This window comes from Mya arenaria, chromosome 5 (assembly GCF_026914265.1).
Source record: "Mya arenaria isolate MELC-2E11 chromosome 5, ASM2691426v1".
In the NCBI taxonomy this organism is placed as follows: Eukaryota; Metazoa; Mollusca; class Bivalvia; order Myida; family Myidae; genus Mya; species Mya arenaria.
In genome coordinates, this window is record NC_069126.1 from 71,048,352 (window position 1) to 71,061,622 (window position 13,271).

The 13,271-nt window shown below is 33.7% G+C and overlaps 1 protein-coding gene across 1 annotated transcript in view; it reads right to left on the reverse strand.

Moving 5' to 3' along the window:
• LOC128236148 (uncharacterized) overlaps positions 1-13,271 on the reverse strand; it is an 80,967-nt gene that overhangs the window by 27,281 nt on the left and 40,415 nt on the right. The window contains exons 3-7 of the mRNA XM_052951018.1: positions 10,821-11,138; positions 9,117-9,407; positions 7,328-7,621; positions 2,302-2,595; positions 1,840-2,139 (exon numbers count right to left, since the gene is read on the reverse strand). Of these exons, the coding sequence (XP_052806978.1) occupies positions 1,840-2,139; positions 2,302-2,595; positions 7,328-7,621; positions 9,117-9,407; positions 10,821-11,138 (1,497 nt within the window). The remainder of the gene's footprint in view (positions 1-1,839; positions 2,140-2,301; positions 2,596-7,327; positions 7,622-9,116; positions 9,408-10,820; positions 11,139-13,271) is intronic.

The following is a 13,271-nucleotide window of genomic DNA, read 5'->3' on the forward strand; positions in this document are numbered from 1 at the left end:
CAAACGTTAAGTATATTTTTACTTAATTTTCAATGTGTATTCGTTTCATTCCATATACTACTTGTTATTCATAAGCAATAGCCTTTAACCAAATTATCTGCTTAACATGTTGACATCCAACATCCAACATTTATTCTTTAATATCAACATGAATTAAATCCATGGAACATGTGGCGATTGTTTGTAAACACTCGTGCTTTAACCACGACCTGTTTGGTCGCTGACTTGCGGAATTATTGTAACATGATTATATACTGTTTGGTGACTTAACTAAAACGCTTTAATGTTTTGAATTTATACTGACGTCTTAAAACGCAATTGCTTTGGCTTTAAACGTATTTAATTAAATTGATCAGTTTTTGAGAACTTTTTGGCACATTTAAACATAGTTACCTAGCGTGCCAATGTCAACAAGGAATACAATGTTGTACCCCTTCTTTAAAGTTACTTGGTAATCTTAAGACTTTTATCGTGTTTAATAAACAAAGTTATAGGATAAATTGAAAACTAGGTAAGTGCCGTTGATAGAGAATGTTTATCTTGATCGGCTAGGAATTTATTGGGTTTGGCTTCGGCTCACCCGATAAATTATTCTGCCTTGTTAGATCAACTTCCTCCGTCTACGGCACTAATCTAGTATTCTCTATTATATAGATTAGATTGAATAGAATGTGACAAAAGAACACGAAATATCACGTTGTCATCGATTTTAAAAATAACCATAACGTGACGTTTCTAAATTCAATTAATTTTAGACAAACGTTTTAAAGCACATTTTTTTTATCATATTCCATTTCTAATTGCTGTTTCTTGTTTATCGTACGAGCACCTGCATTTATATTTATTAAAAAGTCCAATAGAAGCAGAAGGTAAAAATCTTTCATATGATAAATAAATAAACCCTAGAAAGGGACGAGTTGAGGGAGTTACATGCTTATAGTAACAAGACTTTACAAAGCAAGATAGCAATTATAGTGATATATTGCTAATACTGACAATAATTTGCCTATACATCTGTTCAGGTTATTGTTAAACCTAAATTACAGTCGTTGTTTAACGAGGCTACAAAACTCCCTATTCTCCCTCCTGTACTTGTTCGTTTAGCTACCCGTGCAACAAACAAATTACAAACGGTATTACTTTAAAAGTCGTTTACAAAATATCATAAATATATGTTATTACCATTAACAATATATGAACCTGCTCACATCTGAATAAAGGACAAATTTGGCATGTGTCCTGTATATTTACATGCTTGGTTCCCAAGAAAAAAAAGCCCACACGTTCACGCACACGTACGGTAGCGTTTCTCAACAACAATAAACATATTCTGCGCATACGGGACACTCTTTTTTAATCCAAACTGAGATATTAATGCTGTTCAAATAAATGAAAATAGTTGAGCTTGTTTAGACATTGTTTGCATGCTGTACGGTTTTTGTAACTAAGCTTTACTTAGTATTTACGTAAACCAATACTTGCTATATAAAATGCCAGGAATTTAATTTAACCAACACCTCGCTATTTCCTAATCTATGAGAGATTTCTCTGCACATAACATAAATTGATTAATCAACAGTTAAATATGTATTATCATGTAATGAATTAAAAACCTGTGTTTGTGCTCGTTAAAACAGAACATATTTTGTTGTTACTAGTAAAAGCAAAATGTATCAAATGACATTAAACTATAGAGTTATAGACGATCTGTTTTTAAAATATGACAAACTCTCGGTAGCATTGAGGAATAGTGAATTATGCACAAGGTTAGCTGCTTAGACTGAATGCAACATGAACTACAGTTGTAATATTATAATTCTAAAACGAATTTCACATTACACAAGACATCAATGTGTAGTGCAGCTGACGTGTTCCCGCGCACCGTGCCTTTGTACGTCGTCTGCATGTAGTTTTCCGCAAGGCAAGACACCGACTGGCTTGTTGTTAGACCTCCTGTTACATTGAAGATTCCCGCCCGTGAAGAAGGGTGGCCTGACCATGTGTACGTAGACGAAGGAGAACTATCCGCCGTACACGACAACCAGAAGGCCTCGCTGGCTAGTACCTTCAGTTCTTTTTTTATACTCATGGATCCATTTAAACCATAATGGTATTGTAATGTAACACTTTGTGGAGGTCCTAAAGACAAAACATAGTCATTAATATTATACGTATTTAGCAACGTCGAATACATATTGTATAAACATAAAAAGTTATTTTCGGGGGCAATGACGCATACTCATTCATACAGTAGTACTTATATTAAAGATATTTCCTCAAAATTTAACAATACATACGTACGCCAGACATTTATTTGCAAAGTGGAATAATTGCTCATATCAGTAGGACTTTCGTTTGTTTCCGTCATTGTGTTGTACGCCGTGCACTCGACCGTGGTGTTAACATTAAAGCTGCTAAGGGACAACAGCTGGCCGTTTGTCTGTGATCCAGACCAGGTGTAGGTATGGGGAGCCGGGTTGGCGTGGGCTTCACATGCCACTGACGCTTCGTCTCCAAGGACAATGGCAATAGTGTTGTCGTTGATGACTGAGCCAGTGATAGTTTCGTATTTGAATAACGGTAGACGAGGTGGATCTGAGAAACAAACGAGGCCTTTCCGAGTTATATTTTGATTGAGTGATAGGACGTCAAATGAAAGTGAGAGAAACGGTTTCTTAACTGTATAAGGTATTCTTTAGAATGAAATGAAACGGGGTTTTTTTTATTTAAAAGAATATGGTGTAAGCTGCTGCAGTAAAGCATACTCTGGAATAAATGCAATTGATTATTGTGATGCTTACATGTGATTCATAAAATAAAACAATAATAAATACTCATATTACATTAACACAGGCTTGTTTGCCTGTCTTCGCACAACATTGTGTAACAGATTGTTTACACGTATGGAAAAGTCATCGCAGATTAAAACATGCTATAACGAATCGCTGGTTATTTCGATGTACCTTCCACTTGGCCCTGACGTTCAACATCTACAACAATCAGACCAATACTTCGTTATTTTATCCGGAGGATGTGAGTGTTTTGTATTTATCTATATTCCTTTCATTCTTCCATTGGGAAAATAGTCTTGTTTCAATAAAGACGAAATATATTAATATACACCTAATGGGAAGTGAAACAGGGCTGGTCTCTGTCATAAAGGCAGGAAAACACACATATTTGCTACCATTATGTTTTCAAACGACAGAAAAAAGTTTTGTATTATCAAATAAATAAAACCTCCGATCATAATCAATCAAGTTTCACGTAAAATAAAAAAGGTAAAATAAATAAGAGAGTCTTGGATAGGGGATGCAGTGGTCAATTTGAGAATAAGCAATAACTTATATATTGTAAAATTCGCGCGTTTATGTCGCAAAGCATAACGCTGCACCATCGTTATGCAAGGTCTTAGTTTGTTGTGTCTACTTAAAAGCTATAAGCAATGATGGTCAAATTGTTGTTCTAAATATATCCATCTGTATTCCGTAAACACTGAAAACCGAAGTTCGATCTTCGCTTACAAACAAACTGGTATTTATCTTAACAACTAAGCTTCCTTACCGGTACTAGCACCTTACTCTTAGATTTATTTTATGTTTGTAATTGGAATAATTTGGGGTATCGTTTTAATTATTTAATTTTGACTTAAAGTATCTTGAACGCGGAAAATGTATAATTTAAGTTAAACGTGTAATAAGAAGTGTATGTACAAAGAATAAAGTGTGATAAATATTGGACAAAAAGTAATATACATGGACATACGGTACATAATTGTCGACTCATCAGAGTTTTTTCATGCTTGAAATTTGAATGTTTGTCTTCTGGGATTGTCCCTTTAGTTTATACTGTATTATTGAGTAAACAAGACTTATGCTACTTTTATGTAAATGGATTTATGAGTTATTCAACTAAAACAAACAATCGATATTGTTAACTATAGTACACTATATTATACAATCATACTTAGGGTCAGACTTCTTTGCCGTCTTTTAGTTCAGGGATGAAGTTTATTTGTTTTTTTTGTTCACTTTTTCAATTAAATGTTTATCGATAAACTTGCACATTTTGTCAGGTTCATTTTGTTATGTTCTCTTAATGTGTTGTATTAGGGAACACCAAGCGAACCAATGGTGACAAAGACAATTGGTATTAACTTATGATATATACAATAAATATTATTATAAATATATAAACATATAATATAATAAAGGCAGCTTAAGGTTTGATTAAGCTCTTTTTTATATGTATACATGCATAATAGGTTTAAAAGCTGTAAGTTGCTACTCTAATGTAGACTGTAAATGCAAATAAAGCAATTTCTTATGAAAACAAAATCATATACATGTGGCGCACTTTGTGATTTTGAGTCCAAATGAGGTAACCTCGTTTTCGATAAAGTTAACTTTAAACCTGACGTCACACATTAAACTTTTATTTCCAATAAACAAATCATTTCAAAGCGTTTTCTCTCTTTTCATAAACTTTCAGGCAATACATTTATTGCAAATAGTTGTATTTGACCTTCTTATTTTATGTTTGAACAAATAAATTCCCTTCTACTTGCGTTTCGTTGCTGTAAATTTCCTTCGTTTCTGGTTGCTCATTTTTCGCAGATAAAGGCTTCAAAAGATTGTTTTGTTTGAATTCGTTTTTTAACCTTAGATTACTGTTAGCATGTAAAATGGCAAGCATCCAATGCAGAGACACTGTCTGACTGTCATCCCGGGATTGGAACAATATCCGGTAGCTTGTTGAAGACCCAGACAAGTTGGTGTGCTACAATTGAATGGACTTCTTAAAACAAACATGTTCAAGCCAATTGGGACTGACCAAGTACCATGATTTTAGGTAAATACACCTTCAAGATCATAAAGGGGCTGCTCTTTGTAATTTGTATGGTGAAATAGCGAAAAAAAGACAATTGTCGAAATTTTACATAAACTTGGTATCGATGCATTGAAACTTACTAACTAAAGTACCACATAGTTTACAAAAAAATATTTTTTTTTGCAGTTTTTCGTATTTTTCCATTAAAAAAGATTACTTGGTATGTCTACCTATTAGAATACATTCCTTATGCGTTAATGGCTAGTCGATGTTATCACGTGATATTATCAAGTTAGCTATATAGCTTAAATATTGCAACTGCTTAGGGTAAGCCGTCGTAGCAGAGTGGATACAACGCTGGACTGCAATTTGGGCGACACCGGTTCGAACTCGGTCTCCGACTAAAAACAATTTACATTTTGGTATTTTTTTTACAATTATGATATCAAAGAGTATAACATTTTATGAAATAATTGTCCTGAGATTCGTTAGAGAAAAAAAAATGGTGTATAGTCCGTTTTAAGTTCGGATGATACAAAATACAGAACTATTTTATTTAAGCAAGGCTGTGTTGAAATACGCATCGAAATCTAGTACGTTTTAATAATTAAACTGATAACATGATGTATATTGTATGTGAAATCCATTGATCATTTCAAATACTTAAAGTTGTTTTAAAAAATATAAAGATGTAGTGTCAGAGTTGCCTAGTTACAAACAATTCATTAAGGGCATTCCCCGTGCCAAAGACTTTTGAAGCACCAAAACTAAAAATGTTAAAAAATTCAATTTATTTTTAGTTTTATTTTCCAAGCATAATTCAAATATCCGTTGCAACATGTGTTGCTGTAAGTAGGATTTGAGCAAATTTCATAAAGGAAGATTTTATAAGATTTCCAATTAAAAAGCAATTACATTTGTCCGGTAATTTTTCTTACTACGATATGTTTTTGTTTCAAAACGAAGTACCCAATCAACAATGTATTGAGCTTTGTGGTGATTACAGCTGTTTTAAGAAAGATATTTGTATTTTAATAACCAGCAAATGAATGTTATACACTATTGTTCATTATTGTATTGAACATGTTTCTTATTTAAAAAGATATCGTCAAGAACCAATAAGAAATTGTGATAAGGTGGTCTGTGAAATTTTGACACACACAGAAATAATGATGTAGACGGAATTTTCCAACAAAAAAATGTGAATGCTTTTTTATCCATAATAAAAATCTGATAAAATCTTCGACTTCAATTTGGTCAACTCCTTACTTTCCTAAACATGTCAAAAAGAATGTATGTTTTAATCCCGAAAAAAATCGTTTCTCAAAACTTCATAAAACATGAACTTTTAAAACGTTTTAATTATTGTTCTTACCCAATCACTTTCACTCTGAGGAAGGCCCTAAAGCAACTGCATTTAATCAATATTTTTGTAAATTAACCAATATAACGCCGGTGAAACCCAGGATTTTACCAAGAACGGGTTACCACTTATATTCAGAAGACGTCTATATCTCGATAATACAATGTAAACTACAGGGACAAGTCCAGTAGTCCAAAATTCAAGAAAAGACCGCTGTGTAATAATACAAGACAAACCCAAACGACAGTCACCTAGAAAAACAAACATACAAAAACGTCTATATATTTCAAGAATGACTCGGGTATTGTGTATTTTGGAATTTCCTGCTTTGAGAAAGATTATCCTGTTTGAAAGATATCACAAACGTAAAGCAGGAACTAATAGGAAATTGACGTCCTACATTTGTATTTGCACAGAAGTGTAACAACATATAATAGGACAAGCCAAGTTTGGTTTATTATGGAAATGATTTATTCGTGATGTCGTCGGACTTAATTGGCTTCAGCACCTTTAATGAGTTTACTTGTGCATACAACTAACTTCTGGTATCTAAAGTATGTTTTCAGTACCGTAGACGTCGTTTCGGTTAGAAATCTGCCCATTTGTGAAAATCTGCCCGTTTATGGAAAACATGCACGGTTGTGGGAACCAAAGTAACATGAATAGAAACCGTTATTCCATTCAGATGATAGAAATGATATATTGATAAAGTAAGAGGAATGATTATACATTGTTTGCATTTATTTTTGTGAATTGAAAGGTATTGTTTTTTTTTATATCATGTCAGAAACCACTAAATAATCACTTAAAAAATTCTACATATTATATAGCCAATGGACCAAGTTACACGCGAAATACATTATTTAAAGGCTAAATGCGGACACCTTAACTGAAATTCTGAATTGGAAGTTGTTCTGTGAGCATTAAGATAACAGTAGCATAGTGCAAATGTGTAAATATTACCACTAATAAGGAAATAACGAATGTTTATCGACTTATAAGCCCCAAAAGCTTTAGTTATTAAGCAATGAATTATTATTTTTCAATTCATTTTTTACGGAGGTATATATAATAAATTGTCAATTATTTCTCAAGCTTACTTTTCAATATACGACTCTACTGTTTTCTACTTACACAAAACATCGACAGATACAGTTGTCCTGGAAACATTTTCTTTTGAATCACCAAACGATGGTTCCATTCGGTTCCGAACGTGACACGTGTAATCGCCGTTGTGGGAGCTTGACTGAAAGTTGTTCACTTGCAAGATGTTATTAAAACTAAAGCCTTTTGGGTACGTCCAGCTGTAGTTACTGACAGGGTTACTCTCTGTGCTGCAGTTGAATGCCTTGCTTTTACCGTCGATGACCTTGACGGTACCTGTGACATCTTTACCGCTCATGCGTATGGTTGGCACAGCAGGGGGAACTGCGAAATGCAACATACACTTTATTTACCTATTTTAAATAACTTCTACTTCAGTCAGTGTGAATTTCGGCCTAATAGCTTGCTCGAATTTTCGAAAAGCGGCCCAGTAATCGGTACGAAAAACTATACAAAGGCCTTTATCATAACATTAACAAAGATATTTTGGTTTCAGTTTAATGCCAAATAAACATGCGTTACCATATAAAACACAAATATCTGAAACGATGATGAAATTCCTGCAATCTGATTGATCGACGTCATTTCATTGCAACCGTAATAAACCGTTTAAACCGTCGCAAATTTGGTGTATATACAATTACATTCATTTCTTTGTAATAATAACTTTTGAAACAGTTTTTATACGGACCCAGAAACAACACTAGACTGTTCTTACATTTTTTTTTAAATTAAATTTAATTGTTTTACCTTACTAAATATCTCTATAGTAGGTGAAATTTTACATAAAATATTCCATTTTGACCAAATGACTCAAGGTAAGAAAATGTTTATGTATGTTTCAATATTAATAAAACAAATAAAGAATTGTCTCCATATATTTTCTCACCAATATCGTTCAGTGTTTAATATTTTCGTCCTCTTGCATTGTTCTTAACTTTCGATATTGAGACAGAAAGTATTTGTTAAGTATTTCCGAATAAACTCAAAATAAAAGGGCAACTAATATAACGTTCCATTAAAATACACTTTTTCTTAGGTTTTAAAGATATTTCTTCACTATTTCTATATAGGTCGGCATTTCAAATAATGTGTTAAACATTAATAGGAATCTGTCATTGAACATCGATCAAAAACTGTAGCTACTTTGACGAAAAGCGTCGTATCAAATGTCACATATGTTTGAAATAAACTTATAGCGTTGGATAGGAATACTCGAATTGTTTTTAATTTTGTGGCAGTATATACGATCTTTTGTGAACATGCATGTAGTTAATCAATCTGTGAACAACTGTTTTTTTCTTGAAATATTGAGTATAGGCCGTTCTTTCAAAATTATCCCGCCCGTTCAGATAATAAAGATGTTGAATGCAACAATAATATTGACGAGCTTGCAGATTGTGCAATAAAACTTCGTCGTGTATATATAGCATTGAATTGAGATGCAAATGAGTTTCAAGTATAATGCCAGTTGATGCAATGTGTAAATCAGCATATCAGTAAACGTTGCAATTCACAGTCGATTGACAGCATTGTCTTTGGTACAATTGTTAACGTCAACGGAGTATGTGATTGTGAGCGGTGTGGACTCAAATATTGTATACTTAAATTTTTAAACACTAAATATTCATTTTTTGATTCAAAAATAAAAACTTAACATTTATGCATTTCTACATTTGTATACCTCACTACATGTTATAAGGACTGTCTAGTCAAGCTCTAAAGGTGGATGAAACTCAGCTTACGTAAGACTTTCGAAAGAAAATATGCAAAATACACGTCCATGGATATTTCAATACACTTTAAATAGTCTTCTTACACAAAACATCTACTGTAAAAGACGTCGTGTTACTGCCATTGACTGGACTGCTACTCCCAGTGACAGGCATTCTGTTCAAAACCTGAAGTGTGTACTCTCCGTTCTTTATCCTCTGAATGTCTGTGAAGCCTAACTGTTGACTGCTCCCTCCGGAAGGTGACCACTGGTAAGAATATGGCGATGGATTACTGTCAACTGTGCAGGAGATGGTGAATGTGGTACCAATAATAACCTTCAATACTGAAGTAATGTTGAGGTTGTTCGTTTTGCACAACGGTCTGTCAGGTCCGTCTGAAATATATGAATCCTAATCATATCATTTACGGAATGGACGTTCAATGTTTTTTTCAAACTTGGTAGGATCTTCGATAATGACTAGAAGCTTGTCCCATATAGAGAAAGGTTTCGCAGAATATGATTATATTAAAAACTTGAGAAAAAATACCAAGGCATCGTTTGTGTACACTCTGTCACAAAATCTTAAATCCAAGGCAGGTGCCTGCGGCCCTATCGACAGCCAGAACTTGCTGAGCTAAATGCATAAGCTTTATTAATCTGTTGGAATACAACATAGATGTATTTTAGAACATAGACTTAGATGGTTTACACAAATGTTGTGGGCACGTTTAGTAAAAATAATGTAACCCAACAGTGAAAATCATTTGGTATTGTGCCAAAAATCATTTATACCATTCAGATAAATCATGTTTATGAAGTTTAATGCATAATCGAAAATTCTTTGAAAAGGCTTGGCCGATATTTCCGATGATCGCATAAGATTTTAGACCAATTTTGGATCCCTGACGTATGTCTCTGCTTAAGTGTTAAATAAGTTAGAGTTGGCAGGTCATGCACTTTTAAATGAGTATTCTTGTATGTTCTTTTTTTCAAAGTAGTGGGTCAAACTGAACTTGTAGAACAAAATACTATGAAAGCTTAAAAACAATCATTTAAGAATGTTGATGCTAGTCGTTTTGAGGAAACCCTTCTGGTATTTATATTTAATGTTTTTTGACAAGCCTCGTTTTCATTATATATGAATAAGTGTTCGTCTTAATATAAGTAATATTTCTCTTTCTTGGTAAATCGGGATGATCAGTTATAGTAAATTTACTATCATGAAAAATTAATGGATGGCTTTGAGGAATCCCTTTCCACCACAATGATTGATTTGCAATTTATTTGACCGCCATATTTAAAGTCATATTTTATATGAGGCATTTTAAGGCTGGTCAATATATTACTAGTTTTAAATCGAATACAAATGAATATACGACTTTTTTGGAATTCGTTTTAACTTTAATGTTGAAATCTGGTCAGCTTTTACAGGTAATATATAAAATTTACAGTAGCACATTTATTCAAAATCATTACATACACATACATGACAAACATATTTTTTATGATTTACCTTTTACTACTTCTTAAATAATGAAATTAAAGAAATTTTAATTACTGATGACAAGACTGTAACTGTGACTTTAATAGCTGAATACGCAAAATATAATCAATGAATGGTGAATGCTAGATTTACTTCGATTATCTAGTACGGTAGAAATACACTGTTTTCTGCACCTTTCTTTGAATTAAACTTGGTATTCTTCATTGTTTTCGACATTTGTTCATCCTTTTTGGTATATCAAAACATTCGTATTAATTGTGGTAAATCTTATATGGGAGTAAGAGTGAATCTTTAACACTCACATAAAACATTAATAGACGACTTATTGGAATTCCTTTCTACTCCCACATTGTTTGCTGAACAGTATATCTGGCCATCCTGATCAACTTTAACCGGGGTGAAGTTAAGTGAGCTCTGCGTCACGTTGAGGTCATCCATCTCTTTATACGTGTTTGTGGAGAGCGACGTTACGTCCTGCACCTGGCCTGACCTTTGGATGAACCATCTGACAGAGGCTGCCGGTAACCCGCCCGATGTTTGGCACTCCAGTGTTGTTGGGGTATTCTCTGTCACGTTGAAAGGGTCGGTGGCGGGAGATAACGTCACGTCAGTAATGCCAACTGTAAAACAGAACTTAGACACGTTTATTCATGAGGATGTCATCACCTTCCTGATAGATGCCTATGCCATATTTTCGGCAAGGAGTTGTATTCAAAAGTATACTTAGACGATTATAAATGATATATATACACTGTATAACATCTAATTCGGATCATAGTAATGTTTAGAGTTTGGCAAATCCAGATTAAGAACTCATGTTTCAGTTAGCAACAAGGCTTGTTTGTTATACGCTATTCCCATCTCCTTTATAGTTCATGTTTGATTATATTTAATAAGGCGGGAAATTATTTCCTCAATAACTATTGACTACGCAATAGTTATAACATTGGTTAATTCAAAGTTGTTATAATAGTCAGCTGACTATCGGTCGTTCAATGTAAATGAACAAATACTGACCACTCAGCGATGTAATTGTGTTACGTTGACCCTATGGAAAGTTTATTAACCAGACAAAATATTATGTTTCTGGTTAAAATTGCTTTTTATGATGAAAACAATTTCCTATGAAACACACAATTAACATTATTAGATGATCAACTGCAATTTTGTTTAAAAAAAACATCCAATTATATGTATGCGCTTAATACGCGACTTAAAAGGTTGGTCAGACTCCTGACGGTGGTTGTGCATGTTGGTGGAAATTTTTAGGGTGGAATTTTGTTTTACTCCTAAGAACATTTAGACATTTTATACTAAATCTTTTTGGACTGTCTATTTGTGTGTTTAATATATGTTGGTTAAACCAGCTGGTAAATACAAGTTGAAAAACGGTGAAAAGGACATCTCTGATATTTGTAAGTGTCCAAGACTCCTACAAGACCATTAAAGGGCATTGTCCTGATAAATAGACATTTCGACAGAAAATTCTCCGCATAAAATATAGCTCAAACCAAACCTTAACTGCATCACTACCTCCTCATGAACGTTCACCGCACGTTCGTTAGTACAAGCGTCTTTCTGTCGTACTGTTAGTTTGAGTGATGACTTTAAATGCAATGTGAAATAATTTCTATTTTATTTTTTTGAGTATAATCCTTGTTTTCTTTTAATAATTTAGCAAGGTCTTACGGTCAAACGGATACGTCACATAACTGGAAACACGTTATGGTTTAAAATTAATTTAATATTTTCAAATCCTTATGTCTTGTGACAACTCATTCCACAATGAACAACCACGATAGGCAAAGGACTTCTTACCAAAACTCTTATCCTAAGGGAAGGTAAAGCGACCACTATCGATAAATGTACTTTATTATATATTATTATGACTAGCTGAAACGGTCACTCTAAACGAAGTGATATATTTGTGAGCAGAACTAGCAGGGATAAAATGGTTCACCATATAGGAAGGAGCGGTTTTAGAAGATACCTTAAAAACATGAACGGGAGTGGTCAAGTCAAATTGTTTTGCCACAGGTAACCAATTAAGACAGGAGAAATGCTTTTTATCAATATGGGCTCCAGAATCTAAATTAAAATCAAATCTTATTAGTTTATATTGGGTAACCTGTGGATAACCTGTAGGTAGCTTGTTTCTCATATCTTGGGTAAGAGAATACAACCAAACAGTTGAGGTAAAATCGAAATGGCACTGAATAAGGGAAATACCAGCAAGTTCTTGATATGCTGGGTAAGGAAATCACGCTTTCTATACAGAAACTTTAATCTTGCATTAGCTCTCTTGATGATAGACAAAACCATAACATCGAAAGAACTCTTATCAATGGTTGCACCTAAGTATTTAACCGAGTCCCTATACTCAGTGGGAACAGCATTACAAGTGACATTAAGTTTAAGATTTAAGCCTCTGGTTTGACCAAAATAGTATAGTTTTACCAAGGTGTAATGACTGTTTGTTGCAGATGAGCCACTCACTAACAAATCCAAGTTCATAGCTTAGAGTTGACTCCATCTCGTCTTTATGTTTACTAGACAATAAAATGGCAGAATCATCAGCATAAAGTAGCAACTTATGCCTACAAACAGCTGGCATGTCGTTCACATATATTAAAGAAAGGAGAGGACCTAATATGTATCCTTGAGGCATACCACATGTTACACTGGCCTGGGAAGAAAACGTTCCCGAAACCTCAACTAACTGCTGCCTTGCGGACAAATAGACAGAAAACCGT